Source organism: Thalassophryne amazonica, chromosome 8 (assembly GCF_902500255.1).
Source record: "Thalassophryne amazonica chromosome 8, fThaAma1.1, whole genome shotgun sequence".
Taxonomy (NCBI): domain Eukaryota; kingdom Metazoa; phylum Chordata; class Actinopteri; order Batrachoidiformes; family Batrachoididae; genus Thalassophryne; species Thalassophryne amazonica.
In genome coordinates this window covers 24287181-24302001 of record NC_047110.1, presented here as the reverse complement: position 1 = coordinate 24302001, position 14821 = coordinate 24287181, and the positions used below count along the sequence as shown (strand labels likewise).

General features: G+C 40.0%; 1 protein-coding gene across 1 annotated transcript in view; it reads left to right on the top strand.

Moving 5' to 3' along the window:
- Positions 1-14821, top strand: part of lrrk2 (leucine-rich repeat kinase 2) — a 205342-nt gene that overhangs the window by 158140 nt on the left and 32381 nt on the right. Inside the window, 6 exon segments of the mRNA XM_034175890.1 lie at positions 2979-3067; positions 4052-4239; positions 9286-9440; positions 9535-9666; positions 10421-10612; positions 14167-14285. Coding sequence (XP_034031781.1) covers positions 2979-3067; positions 4052-4239; positions 9286-9440; positions 9535-9666; positions 10421-10612; positions 14167-14285 — 875 coding nt within the window.

Sequence of the window (14821 nt, the reverse complement as noted above, 5' to 3'; positions counted from 1 at the left end):
GACATCAAAGCATCAAGACAGAAAACTTAAAGCAATATGTCTCAAAAATCGAAAATGCACAACAAAACAAATGAGGAACGAATAGGAGGAAACTGGAGTCAACGTCTGTGACCGAACTGTAAGAAACAGCCTAAAGGAATGGAATTTACATACAGAAAAACTAAATGAAAGCCATCATTAACACCTAAACAGAAAAAAACAAGGTTACAATGGGCTAAGGAAAAGCAATCGTGGACTGTGGATGACTGGATGAAAGTCATATTCAGTGATGAATCTCGAATCAGCATTGGGCAAGGTAATGATGCTGGAACTTTTGTTTGGTGCCGTTCCAATGAGATTTATAAAGATGACTGCCTGAAGAGAACATGTAAATTTCCACAGTCATTGATGATATGGGGCTACATGTCAGGTAAAGGCACTGGGGAGATGGCTGTCATTACATCATCAGTAAATGCACAAGTTTACATTAATATTTTGAACACTTTTCTTATCCCATCAAATGAAAGGATGTTTGGGGATGATGAAATCATTTTTCAAGATAATAATGCACCTTGCCATAGAGCAAAAACTGTGAAAACATTCCTTGCAAAAGGGTCAATGTCATGGCCTGCAAATAGTCCGGATCTTAATCCAATTGAAAATCTTTGCAGGCTCCAACCTGCAAAGCTGATCTGACAACAACAATCAGAGAAAGTTGGAGCCAGATTGATGAAGAGTACTGTTTGTCACTCATTAAGTCCATGCCTCAGAGACTGTAAGCTGTTACAAAAGCCACAGGTGGTGCAACAAAATACTAGTGATGTGTTGGAGCGTTCTTTTGTTTTTCATGATTGCATAATTTTTTCCTCAGAATTGAGTGAGTCCATATTTTTTTCCCTCTGCTTGGTCTAAAAACATAACCGTTACTGACTGCCACAATTTTTTTCCTGATTTCTTATAGTGTTTCTTAAAGCCAGAAAGTTGCCATTTGAAATTACTTTAGTTTTGTGTCATGTCTGTGATCTGCTTTTTTTCTACAAAATTAAACAACTGAATGAACATCCTCCGAGGCCGGTGATTCCATAATTTTTGCCAGGGGTTGTAGCTCACAACATGACTACAGATCTGTTAGTGGCTGCTAGCATAGCTTTACAGTGTATCTGGAAGATAAATAATTATCCAAACACATTGGATTTGGATACATTTCATGGCCTGAATAATGTGTTTAAGTGCATTAGTTTGAACTACGTACATCGACCAGCTGTCAATAAATATAGTTGTATGTAAAGGTTTGGGCACCCCTGATGATTTCCATGATTTTTTTTTATAAATCATTGGTTGTTTGGATCAGTAATTTCAGTTAAATATATCATATAGCAGACAAGCACAGTGATATTTCAGAAGTGAAATGAAGTTTATAGGATTTACAGAAAATGTGCAACAATTCTTTAAACAAAATCAGGCAGCTGCCTAAATTTGGGCACCTCAACAGATAAAAATACATTAATATTTAGTAGATCCTCCTTTTGCAGAAATAACAGCCTCTAAATGCTTCCTATAGCTTCCAATGAGAATCTGGATTCTGGTTGAAGGTATTTTGGACCATTCTTTACAAAACATCTCAGGTTTGTTGGTTTCTGAGCACGGACAGCCCGCTTAAAATCACACCACAGATTTTCAGTAATATTCAGGTCTGGGGACTGAGATGCCTTAGTAGATTTTGAACAGTTGTCTTGTTGAAAGATCCAGTCCCAGCGCAACTTAAACTTTGTCCTTGATTCATAAACATTGTTCTCAAGAATCTGCTGATATTGACTGGAATCCATTCTGACGCTCAACTTTAACAAGATTCCCAGTATCTGTACTGGCCACACAGCCACACAGTATGATGGAACCACCTCCAAATTTTACTGTAGGTAGCAACAGTTTTTCTTGGAATGCTGTGTTCTTTTTCACCCATGCATACTGCTCCTTGTTATGTCCAAATAACTCAATTTTAGTTTAATCAGTCCACAGCACCTTATTCCAAAATGAAGCTGGCTTATCCAAATATGCTTTAGCATACCTCAAGCGACTCTGTTTGTGGTGTGTACACAGAAAAGGCTTCCTCTGCATTACAACGTCATACAGCATCTCCTTGTGCAAAGTGCGCTGTATAATTGAACGATGCACACAGACACTATCTGCAGCAAGATCATGTTTGCCTTTGAAGCAGGTTTGTGGGTTGACGATGACTGTTCTCACCATCCTTCGGTGATGGTGATCGGATCGGTTATCTGAGATTTTCTTGGCCTGCCACTTTGGGCCTTAACTAGTACTGTGCCTGCGGTCTTCCATTTCCTCACTATGTTCCTCACAGTGGAACCTGACAGCTGAAATCTCTGAGATTGCTTTTTGTATATTGACAGTCTTTGTTTTCAGGTCATTTGAGAGTTGTCATTGTTATCTTGCCACTCATTAGAAGAGATGCAAAGAGGGGAAACATTTGCAAATGACCACCTTAAATACCCTTTCTCATGATTGGATTCACCTGTGTAAGGAGGTCAAGGGTCAGTGAGCTTACCAAACCAACTTTGTGTTCCAATAATTAGTGCTAAATGTATTCAAATCAATAAAATGACAAGGGTGCCCAAATTTAAACAACCTGCCTAATTTTGTTTAAATAATTATTGCACACTTTCTGTAAATACTAGAAACTTCATTTCACTTCTCAAATATCAGTGTGTTCATCTGCTATATGATATATTTAACTGAAATTTCTGATCTACACAACCAATGATTTATAAAGAAAAATCATGAAAATTATCAGGGGTGCCAAAACTTTTGCATACAACTGTAAATATTGACAGCTGGTCCGATGTACGTAGTTCAAATTAATGCACTTAAACACATTATTCAAGCTATGAAATGTATCTAAATCCAATGTGTTTGGATAATTATTTATCTTCCAGATACACAACTGTATTAATTTATTTATTTCTGTATGTGGTTCATTTTAGGAGTTGTACTGCACTTTGATGATCCTGTACTTCAACTCCAGGATCTGTATTTTATTGACCCACAGTGGCTGTGCAACATCATCTCTCAGGTAACCTCATCTGACACTCAGATATCTGTTTTTCTTCAAGCTGACTAAGTAGTTTTTTAAAGAAGCAAGCTGGACAAACAGGTTTGTGTCTCCTTTTATTTTGGATTGACAACATGCTTTAAAAGGATTTCAACTTTTATCCCACAAGCAAATGTGACACTTTGAACTAATAATTAATGTTTGCATCTGTCTCCATGTGGACATGTATTTCTTTGTAACAATGCCAGACAGGTATGACAACAAATATGAATGCGCTGTTCTACCTGTGATGTACAAGAAGTGGTGGCAGGTTGCTGGACAGTCCATCCATCCATCCATCCATCTTCTACCGCTTAGTCCAATTAAGGGTCGCGGGGGGCTGGAGCCTATCCCAGCAGTCATAGAGCGCGAGGCGGGGTACACCCAGGACAGGACGCCAGTCTGTCGCACGGCCACAAACAGACAAACAAACACAGACACACCCACACACACACAACCTATGGACAATTTTACAGACTCCAATCCACCTAACCCGCATGTCTTTGGAAACTGGAGCACCCGGAGGAAACCCACGCACACACGGGGAGAACATGGAAACTCCACACAGAAAGGCCACAGGAATTGAACCCACGACCTTCTCGCTGTGAGGCAGCAGTGCTAACCACTAAGCCACCGTGCTGCCCCTGGACAGTCCAGCAGCCTACATTTATGTGTCTTGTTGTTACATTAAGATATTTTGATGTTTATTAATTCTTTATATATTTGGTTTTGAGATAATTCACTGATGAATGGCTATTTGGATATTATACCAGTTGTTTGTATTATTATTTTTGCTACTGAATACATATTTATTCTGTGCTGTGAAATAGTGACATTCAGATGTGCTGTTCAGTGTGTTGCTAATAACTGAAAATCAGTACTCTGGTTGGCATATTTTCTCACCTGAAAGCTTGCTAACATTTTTGTGCAGCTCTGTGATGATTTTGCTGGTGTTTGTCTTCATAGAAACTGACACTAAATGGCTGTGGCACCAGGGAGGATTCTAATGGAGTTGTTCAGTATGCATTGGTGGAAAAGTTCTTGTTGGAGAGCAGATGTTTCCCCAAGAGCTACCTGATGCACATTTTCAAACTGCTGGAGAAGTTCCAGGTTGCTTTGCCATTGGGAAAGGACCAGCTGTTGGTACCCAGCAGGTACAATGCAGTTGACATCTCCAGTGCATCCAGAAAGTATTCACAACACTTCACTCTTTACACATTTTTTATGTTATTCCATAATGGATTAATTTTTTTCCCTCAAAATTCTACACACAATATAACCCATAATAACAGTGCAAAAAGAGTTTTTTTTTTGTTTTTTGTTTTTTTACAAATTTCTTAAAAGGAAAAAACTAAAATGACATTGACATAAGTATTCACAGTCTTTGCCATGAAGCTCAAAATTGATCTCAGGTGCAGCCTGTTTCCACTGATCATCCTTGAGATGTTTCTGCAGCTTAATGATAGTGGACATGAGGAGGGAGAGGGAACCTCATCAGCCACTGTCTATCCAAGGCCGCAAGGTGGAGAGAGTGAGCAGCTTTAAATATCTGGGGGTCCACATCAGTAGTGACCTCACTTGGACACTTAACACCACACAGGTGGTAAAGAAGGCTCAGCAGCGGCTGTACTTCCTGAGGAGGCTGAGGAAATTTGGCATGTCACCCAAGATTCTCAGCAACTTCTACAGCTGCATCATTGAGTCCATTCTCACCACCTCGATTACTGCGTGGTATGGCAGCTCAACGGTGAATGACCGCAAACGCCTGCAGAAAGTAGTGAAGACCGCATCAAAGATCACGAGGACGCCACTACCATCTCTGCAGAGCATCTACCATCGGAGAGTCCACAATAGAGCTGCCGCCATCATAAAAGACCCTACACATCCCCAATACGGACTGTTCACACTGCTGCCTTCAGGACGGAAGTTCAGGAGTGTGAAATGCAAAACCACCCACTTCAAAAACTCTTTCTACCCCACTGCCATCAGACTGCTGAATGCTGCTAAGGACTGAGCAGACCCCCTGGGGTCACTTCACACTGTTACTGCACCTTACTGTTACTTTACTGTTAACTGTTAATACTTGAATCTTGCTATTTGCACATTATTTCTTTTCACTTCATACTGTAACTGCACCTTTATTGTTACTTTACTTTTTAATGCTTAATGCTTTTAATGCTTTTTTTTTTTAATGCCTATTTTGACTATTATTATAGACACCCGGTGAGAGCAGCAAAGAAGAGAATTTCATTGCACAGGGAAATACGTTTCTTACTGTACATATGACAATAAACCTTTTGAACCTTTTGAACCTTGAACCTTGAACCTTAATTGGAGTCCACCTGGGGTAAATTCAGTTGAATGGACATGATTTGGAAAGACACACACCTGTCTACTTATAAGGTCCCACAACTGACGGTGTATGTCAGAGCACAACCCAATCATGAAGTCAAAGGAATTGTCTGCAGACCTCTGAGACAGGATTGTTTCAAGGCCCAAATCTGGTGAAGGGTGCAAACACATTTCTGCTGATTTAAATGTCCCAAAGAGCACAGTGGCCTACATAATCTGTAAATGGAAGAAGTTTGTATACACCAGGACTCTTCCTAGAGCTGGCCGCCCGTCTAAACTGAGCAATCATGAGAGGAGGGCCTTTGTCAATGATCACTCTGTCAGAGCTCCAGCATTGCTCTGTGGAGAGAGGAGAACCTTCCAGAAGGACAAGCATCTCTGCAGAGACTGCCAGACGGAAGGCACTGCTTAGTAAAAGGCACATCCCCACCTGGAGTTTGCCCAAAGGTACCTGAAGGACTCTCAAACCAGGAGAAACAAAATTCTTTGGTTTGATGACACAACGATTGAACTCTTGGGTGTGAATGCCAGGCGTCATGTTTGGAGGAAACCAGGCACCATCCCTACAGTGAAGCATGGTGGTGGCAGCATCATGCTGTGGGGATGTTTTTCAGCAGCAGAAACTGAGAGACTAGTCAGGATTGAGGAAAAGATGAATGCAGCAATGTACACAGACATCCTGGATGAAAACCTGCTCCACAGTGCTGTTGACCCCATACTGGAGTGACGGTTCATCTGTCAGCACGACAGTGACCCTAAATACACAGCCAAGATACCAAAGGAGTGGCTTCAGGACAACTCTGTGAATGTCCTTGAGTGGCCCAGCCAGAGCCCAGACCTGAATCCGATTGAACATCTCTGGAGAGATCTGAAAATGGCTGTGCACCGACACTCCCCATCCAACCTGATGGAGCTTGAGAGGTGCTGCAAAGAGGAGTGGACAAAACTGCCTAAAGATAGATGCACCAAACTTGTGGTGTCATATTCAGGAAGACTTGAGGCTGTAATTCTTGCCAAAGGTGCATCAACAAAGTATTGAGCAAAGGGTGTGAATACTTACGTACAGGTGATTTCTTTGTTTTTTATTTTTAAGAAATTTGCAAAAATAAATAAATAAATAAAAAACAAATTTACTCCATTTTGGACTAAGGTTGTAACATAATAAAATGTGGATAAGTGAAGTGCTGTGAATGCTTTCCAGATGCACTGTACAGTTGGACTTGGAGTGGAGGACTCAGATTTTTGCCCACAGATAGGTGCACCAAGCTTGTGGCATCATATTCAAGAAGACTTGAAGCTGTAATTGCTGCTGAAGGTGCACCAACAAAGTATTGAGTAAAGGGTGTGAATACCTAAGTACTTGCAAGTTCTTAGGTTATAGTTTTAATAAATTTGCAAAAATTTCAAAAATACTTTTTTCATGTTGTCATTATGGGGTGTTGTGAGTAGAACTTTGAGGGGAAAATGAATTTACTCCATTTTTGAACAAGACTGTAACATAACAAAATGTGTAAAAAGTGAAGCGCTGTGAACACTTTCCGGATGCACTGTACAGATGAATGTGTCATTTGTTACATCATTATCAACTGTGTTAAATACATTTAAAACTCGTGTGTAAGGCTGTACGGTGCAATATAATTGTATCTGACTACCAGTCATTCTGTGAAACAAATGCCTTTAATTTTGGTCTGTTATACAACCCCAATTCCAGTGAAGTTGGGACGTTGTGGGAAATGTAAATAAAAACAGAATATAATGATTTGCAAACGTATATTCAATTGAATATGCCACAAAAACAAGATATTTAATGTTCAAACTGATAAACTTTATTGTTTTTGTGCAAATATTTGCTCATTTTGAAATGGATGCCTGCAACACATTTCAAAAAAGCTGGGACAGTGGTATGTTTACCACTGTGTTACATCACCTTTCCTTCTAACAACACTCAATAAGTGTTTGTAACCTGAGGACACTAATTGTTGAAGCTTTGTAGATGGAATTTTTCCCATTCTTGCTTGTTCAACAGTCTGGGGTTTCCGTTTTTGTATTTTGCGCTTCATAATGCACCACACATTTTCAATGGGCGACAGGTCTGGACTGCAGGCAGTCTTTGCATCTGTCCATTTTAAATGAGCTTGGGCCCAGAGAAGGCGGCAGCGTTAGTGGATGTTGATGTATGGCTTTCACTTTGCATGGTAGAGTTTTAACTTGTGCTTGTAGATGTAGCAATAAACTGTGTTAACTGACAAAGGTTTTCTGAAGTGTTCCTGAGCCCATGCAGTAATATCCTTTACACAATGATGTTGGTTTTTAATTTTGTCCCGCCTGAGGGATTGAAGGTCACGGGCATTCAATGTTGGTTTTCGGCCTTGTCGCTTACGTGTAGAAAGTTTTCCAGATTATCTGAATCTTCTCATTATATTATTGGCTGTAGATGATGGAATCCCTAAATTCCTTGCAATTGAATGTTGAGAAACATTGTTTTTAAACTGTTGGACTGTTTTGTTTTTTTGTTTTTTTTTCACACAGTTGTTCACAAAGTGGTGATCCTCGCCCCATCTATGCTTGTGAATGGCCGAGCTTTTTGGGGATGCTCCTTTTATACCCAATCATGACACTCAGGTGTTTTCAATTAACCTGTTCACCTGTGAAATGTTCCAAACAGGTGTTCTTTGAGCACTCATCAACATTCCCAGTCTTTTGTTGCCACTGTCCCAGCTTTTTTTAAATGTGTTGCAGGCATCTGTTTCAAAATGAGTAGATAATTGTACAAAAACAAAAAAGTCTATCAGTTTGAACATTAAATATCTTGTCTTTGTGGTGTATTCAATTGAATATAGGTTGAAGAGGATTTGCAAATCATTGTATTCTGTTTTTATTTACATTTCACACAATGTCCCAACTTCATTGGAATTGGAGCTGTACAAAAATATGACTCATGGGGCCATACATACTTTACATCATTGAGGAATAAAACCAAATTATCAGCAAGAAATTAGAAAGCTTTTGTTCTAAAGGTCCAATAGGACCTCAGGCTCCCACAAAGGAAACTCAAGGAGATGGAGACAGCAGATAGAAAGATGACACTGTCCACCTTTGGGAGAGTGCTCCATCACCATGACCTGAAAGGCTGTTGACCACAGAGGAAGCTATAATCCCAAATCTACATTAAAAAGCATTTAAAAAGTTTGCAGTTGATCACTACAAACAAATTGTTTGTGCATGATCCAGCACACATGTGCCTCTGTTGGATATCTGTATTTCACTTGGCTGTGGCAGATAGATGGTTACTTTTGAGAGGTGAGGATAGAAAATTTGTCTGCCCAGGTGGCTTCCATCCAGAACTTGGGATGTTTCCGTGGTGTAGTGGAAGTGGCGAAACACGACACCAGGTTATATTCCCAGACTTAACTTGATCTTAAATGCAAGAAGGCATTGGTTCTTTAGTTAGACCTTTAAGCCTGATCATGCTTACAGGGTTAAATACAGCCAACGGTTCCTCAGTTTACATTCCTTTTATGTTATTTTGTCAACAAAAAGTTTTAAAATGTAATTTCATCAGTTTCTGGAATTTTAAAAAGCATGTATCTTTGTGTATTTAAACTGAAGACCCACTGAAAATCTGACATAGTGAATGAAAAGTAAAATAAAACAAACTTGAAACTAAGTTTTAAAATCTTTATATGGGAATACAATAGACATCCTGTATGCGTGTGTGTTTATTAGCTTTGTTGATTTAATTTGGCCACTTTTAATTACATTTTTGAAAAATGTCAATGACTGTAGGTTTTAAAGGTTGAAAATAAACAAATGTCAGTGTTTATATCCACATTTCTTTTCATCCACAGTTTGTCCAAAGACAGACCAATAATAGAATTGCCCCACTGTGAGAACTCTGAGGTAATTGTGCGTCTGTATGAGATGCCCTATTTCCCCATGGATTACTGGTGTCTGCAGATCCGTCGCTTACTCGAGGTCTCGTCCTACTTACTGTGCGAAAGAGGTACCTCTCTACTTTGACCAGTGGTGCAATTCTGCAGTTGGACATTGGAAGACAGAAACCAATGATGAATAAACTACTGCACTTTGCCATTTAGAGAAAGTGGTACAACCCAGTTGTCGCTGCTGGAGGAGAGGAGTGTACCTGAGCTGGTCCTCAGAGGCTTACTGTCTGGTGGAGGAAAACCCCATCAGCTTCATCAGAATAACCGTGCCTTCTTCCTGCAAAGGTAACGTAGTTTTAACATTCACTTATACATCCACACAAAGTTGTGCTGTATGTTTTACATGAAGTACCTCATGTGTCATTGTAAGGTTTGTTGTTTTTGGCTTCAACTAAATGTTTTGGGGGTTAATATAAATATACAATGCAGAGATATTACTTATATTTGTCCATGTTTTTGGAATACTTATATACTTAATACTTATAAAAACGTAACACTTTATTGGTGGTTCTGAAAGCATATCTGTCAAAAAGCTATTCTTTGAAAGTGTGGGTACTTTATTTTCTCACCTCCCCCTTTCGAAAAGGTGGCAAGATTTGGAGCTCACAACATATTGTCCAAACCAGTGACGGTATTGCGATTCATATGATTATTTAAAATAGAAGACTTGCACTGATGTCACAGGTCACACAACTTTTTGCCCTCTTTGTTTTTAATGTTGTTTTAAATCACATGGCTTTCAGGTAAGATGAACAAATACACTGTAAATGATCACAATGCGTTTACTTGGAAAAAAGTTGGGAAACTACCTTTCCAAAGTAAACTTTAAAGGAAACATATGTTAACTGAATGTGCTAAGAATGAATTAAGCTGGGTTTTATTTTGTTAGTTTAATTGGGGGTTTGAAAAGTGTGGCAAGTGGTAGAAATAAGGTCCACGCCATCACCTTACTTATATTGAACACCTTCAGAAAGCACTGTGATGATGTTTATGTCTGACTGCTGTTTCTTTTATTGTTCTATGACCTGACGTTCTACAGGCCGGGTGCTACTGGGTCAGGTGGTGGATCACATTGACTCCCTCCTGGAGGAATGGTTTCCAGGCCTGCTCAACACTGACATGCACGGCAACGGCGAGGCCTTGCTGAAGAAGTGGGCTCTTTATAGTTTTGAGGATGGGCAAGAGTGCAAAAAGATTCTTCTAGAAGATTTGTTTACCTGTTTTGACAATGGTATATTATAATTAACTAATACTAAACCTATACTTTTGATAAAAGTTTAATGTGTATTCTTTTTGCAGGTTTTTATAAAAACAATACTAAAAGTATGAGTAAACCTTTCTGATTCTTACAACAACACAGGTTGCTAACTTGTTCTGTTTTTAGTAGAATGAATATTACAGGTCTTATCTGTTGTAAAGGTAGTAGTTTAAGAGGAAAATATGATGGACCGGCAGAAACACACCTTAATAGAGTATATGCATGTATCACAAGCACAGTTACACCTGACTCTACCCACATGAGGTTTTGGAAATTAAACAGAAGATGTTGGAGTTATATTTGCAAACTCAAAACATTTGCCAGATGTCATGTATAATTTTGGGGCATATGACAGCTGGATGTGTGAACACAAAGATTTCACAAAAAAGGCATACATGCATATGGTAGAGCCAGGAGTCACGGTGATGCTATCTGCTGAAATGTGACAGGACAGACAATTTAGTAGAGAGATAAAGCACAGACCTTTTTGACCCGAGGCCAACATATGGCAATCGGGTATTGCGAAGACCTGGCGTCTGTCTGTCTGTCCATCCGTCTGTCTGTTTTCAGCATACATCCAGTTCTATTACTGCCACAGTCTTCAAATTCACAGGGAATATTCTTGGGACACAGACCTTGGACATCTGTGGACGTGAGTGGCACGTCATTCGATGTGACATCTTTGTTCACCTGCATCCCCACTGCTGAGGCCATCACAGCTGTGAGGCAGAGGCTGCTGGAGGACGCGTCTCTACTTGAAAGGACCAAACTTACACCAGACCACATCTGCCAACTCTTGGAGATCTGTCTTAACACCATGTATTTCCAGTTTAGGGGGAATTACTACAGGCATATCCATGGATGTGCGATGGGTCTCCGGTATCCTCCATTGTGGCCAATCTATACATTGAGCTAGTGGAGAAGAGAGCCTTGGCATCGTTCATGGGCATCTCTCCCAGTCACTGGTTCAGATATGTCGATGACACGTGGGTTAAAATCAAGCAACAGGAAGTGGAGGCCTTTACAGAGCACATCAACTCTGTGGACTGCAATATCAAGTTCACACGTGAGGATGCCAGAAATAACCATTTAGCCTTCTTGGACTGTAATGTTACGATTAGAGAGAACAGGCAGCTCCAGACAGTGGTTTACAGAAAACCCACTGACACTGACCAATATCTGCTCTTTGGCTCAAACCACCCCCTTGAACACAAGCTCGGGGTGATCAGGACTCTTCAACACAGAGCTCTACAGGTGCCCACAACTACAGAGCGAAGGGCTAAAGAACAACAACATGTACTGAAAACCCTCACAGTATGTGGGTACCCGCGATGGTCCCTGGATAAAGTGCAGAAGTCCCAAACAACAAAGAGACCAGACAGACAGGAAACGGAGCCAAGAAGAAGAGGAGTGTCTCTCCTTTATTTAGCAGGAGTAGGGGAAAACTACAGAGGGTCTTTAGACAGCACAAAATCCCAGTTTACTTTAAACCTGTTAACACCTTGAGACAGAAATTAGTTCACCCTAAGGACAGGATCCCTAGTTACAAACACAGCAGTGTAGTGTATTCTATCAGATGTCAGCAAAACTGTAACGAACACTACATAGGTGAGACGAGCTGTTGCACTAAAGGCTATACCCGCACCACAGAGAGGGCACCGGTGGACCTCAGTCAGTTCATCTCCACCTTAAAGACACTAACCACATGTTTGAAGACAAGGAAGTTAAAATCTTAGCCAGAGAAAAGAAATGGTTTGAGAGGGGAGTGAAGGAAGCATTATATGTGAAACAGTTGAAACCCAGCCTTAACCGGGGAGGGGGTCTGAGACACGCTTTGTCCCCTGTTTACAATGGGGTACTCAGGTCAAAGCAGTTTCACTCTTTTGTTCATGGTAATGAGTCACTCACATCGTCAGGAGAGGCGTCAGTCCCATCCTTAGGAGGGACAGCTGCCCTGTCATTAGGAGGGTGCTAACTAGAGCACAATAGGTGCTAATTGGAGCAATTGTTAGTCACTAGCCAATAGCAGTCTGCCTCTTGGTAGGAGGGGTCTGGTTAGGTTTAAAACTTCAGCTTTTGCTGGCTTATGTTTGTTCTTCTCTACAAGAGTAACGACAGAATTCAGACAACCAGAGCAAGAAATTTAGCTGAGGAAGCTTCTGCGATTAGAAGCGAAACATCCTCGCGTCAAGCAACCCAGTCCAGTCGAAGATTCAACCTTCTCTACTATGGAAACCACCTAGATAACTGAGAGCCTTCACAGAAACTAGCGAGAAATACACACTTCTACTGTAAAAACAAAAACACCGTTTTTGGAACCTAATAACACCTCTGAACTTATTTCACGGACGTTAGCATGGTGACGTCACAGGCTCATAGCTAGCTTCAAAACTCTGTTTACACTTCTAAAACTGAAACCGCTCTTTTTGTAACCTGATAACACATTTGGCAGCGTTAGTGTGCACGCTATCTTCCGCTAACTCAAAGTGAACCTCCTATGGAGTTAAATTTGTCTCATTAATACCAGCAAATGCACAGAAGGTGATCTACAAATATTCATTGTTTTGCATTTTGTCGAAAGCTCATGAACACGCAGAGGCAAAGCCTTCTGCAGACACTGTTAAAATGTAAATATTGTTTTTGATTGATTAATAGAGGGGCTTCATTGAATATGTACAAATTGTATGTAAGACATCAGGATCTTAATAATTAATTAAACAACTGTAAATTATAAAGAACACCCGTTACGGCGTTATATTAAAGGTCTGCTATTGTGCCCGGAAATGTATCTTCTTTTCTGATGAAGCAGTGTAAGTGAGGAGTTCAAGCAGATGGGGCATCTATCTATATTTACGTTAAAATTAGACATGATAACAGAAGTTCCAGACTGATTTCTTGCTTGTTAAATGACTTTTGCCTGGATTAACATTAGCAGAATGGGTTGAAGTTTTATTCACAACTGTAGCTTGTGCTTGTCAAGAGAAATTACTGTTCTTTTGTCCATCCAAATGGCAAAAACTTCTGCATCCTAAAACTCAAGAACTGTAAAACTGTCAAAATTAAAATTTTTATGTTTGAATATTGGGAGGTCAAATATGTGACTGCCAAAACATGGCATTTATAAATGCTTTTTTAAAAATGAATTTTAGGTTTCAAGTTGGAAATGTAAAGAAGCCCTGAAATGCTCACATTGCCCACCAGATGGTGACAAAAGCTGCTCAAATGTGTGACAAGGTCTCGACTGTTTATTCATTTGAGAAGTTAACTGTTTGGATGGGCTGACTGCCAAAAATCAACTTACAGTTGTGTCCCTTGCCCTTATGAGCAATTTGTTTTCGAATTTATCTATAGCAGCATAATTAAAAATGCCTATATTATTAAAAGTACATGTCCCTGTCCAGTATAAAACTTTAAAACGTTTTGCTGTACAAAAAAAAATAGAACAAAATCCTATCACTTACGCTTCACAAGTTATACATTCTACCTGTATTTGTTTGATCATGACAATAATTTTGTTGTCTTAACAGAGTTTCTCCTGGTGGACCCAGAGAATTCCCGGTGTACACTTCCCCTCTCTCAGATTGCCCCTGACTTGGTACTGAGTGACCAGCCAGCAGGAACAATTCTGGACAGTGAGGAGCTGGTTGTGGACTTCTCTCAGGAAAACAAATTAGGTTGGTCTACATATTTATACATTAATTATTATGGCTGGCAGAAGGCTGATACTAATACAATAACATGCTTTTGGAGGGCGGTGACAGATATTCGCCCTTGTCTAACTCGGCCGAATATCGGTAATTTTGGGTGACTGGGCATGGACGTTGGGCCTCTGAAAATGCAAACCGCACGACAACTGCATGTTATTTGCATTATTATTACTTACTGAGATATGTAACACCATCAGATGGTGGTCACATCAACTTTTTGGCTTTTTTTTCTTCTACAAATTAAGTTAAAAAAAACATTACAAGACAGCTCTGCGGTTGGATGCTTATAGCTTTTAGCAGCAGGAGGTGGTCGTGAGATGTTAAAGCTTGTTACTCCACTACACGATGCAGGACGCGTGATTAACCTGAAACTCAGTCCAAAAAATTCTCGCACGAATGAAAAATCATCTGAAAAATGGCCAAAACACGCACAGTGTAAAGCCAACATTTATGTGTCAAGATAAGGCTTTTCAGA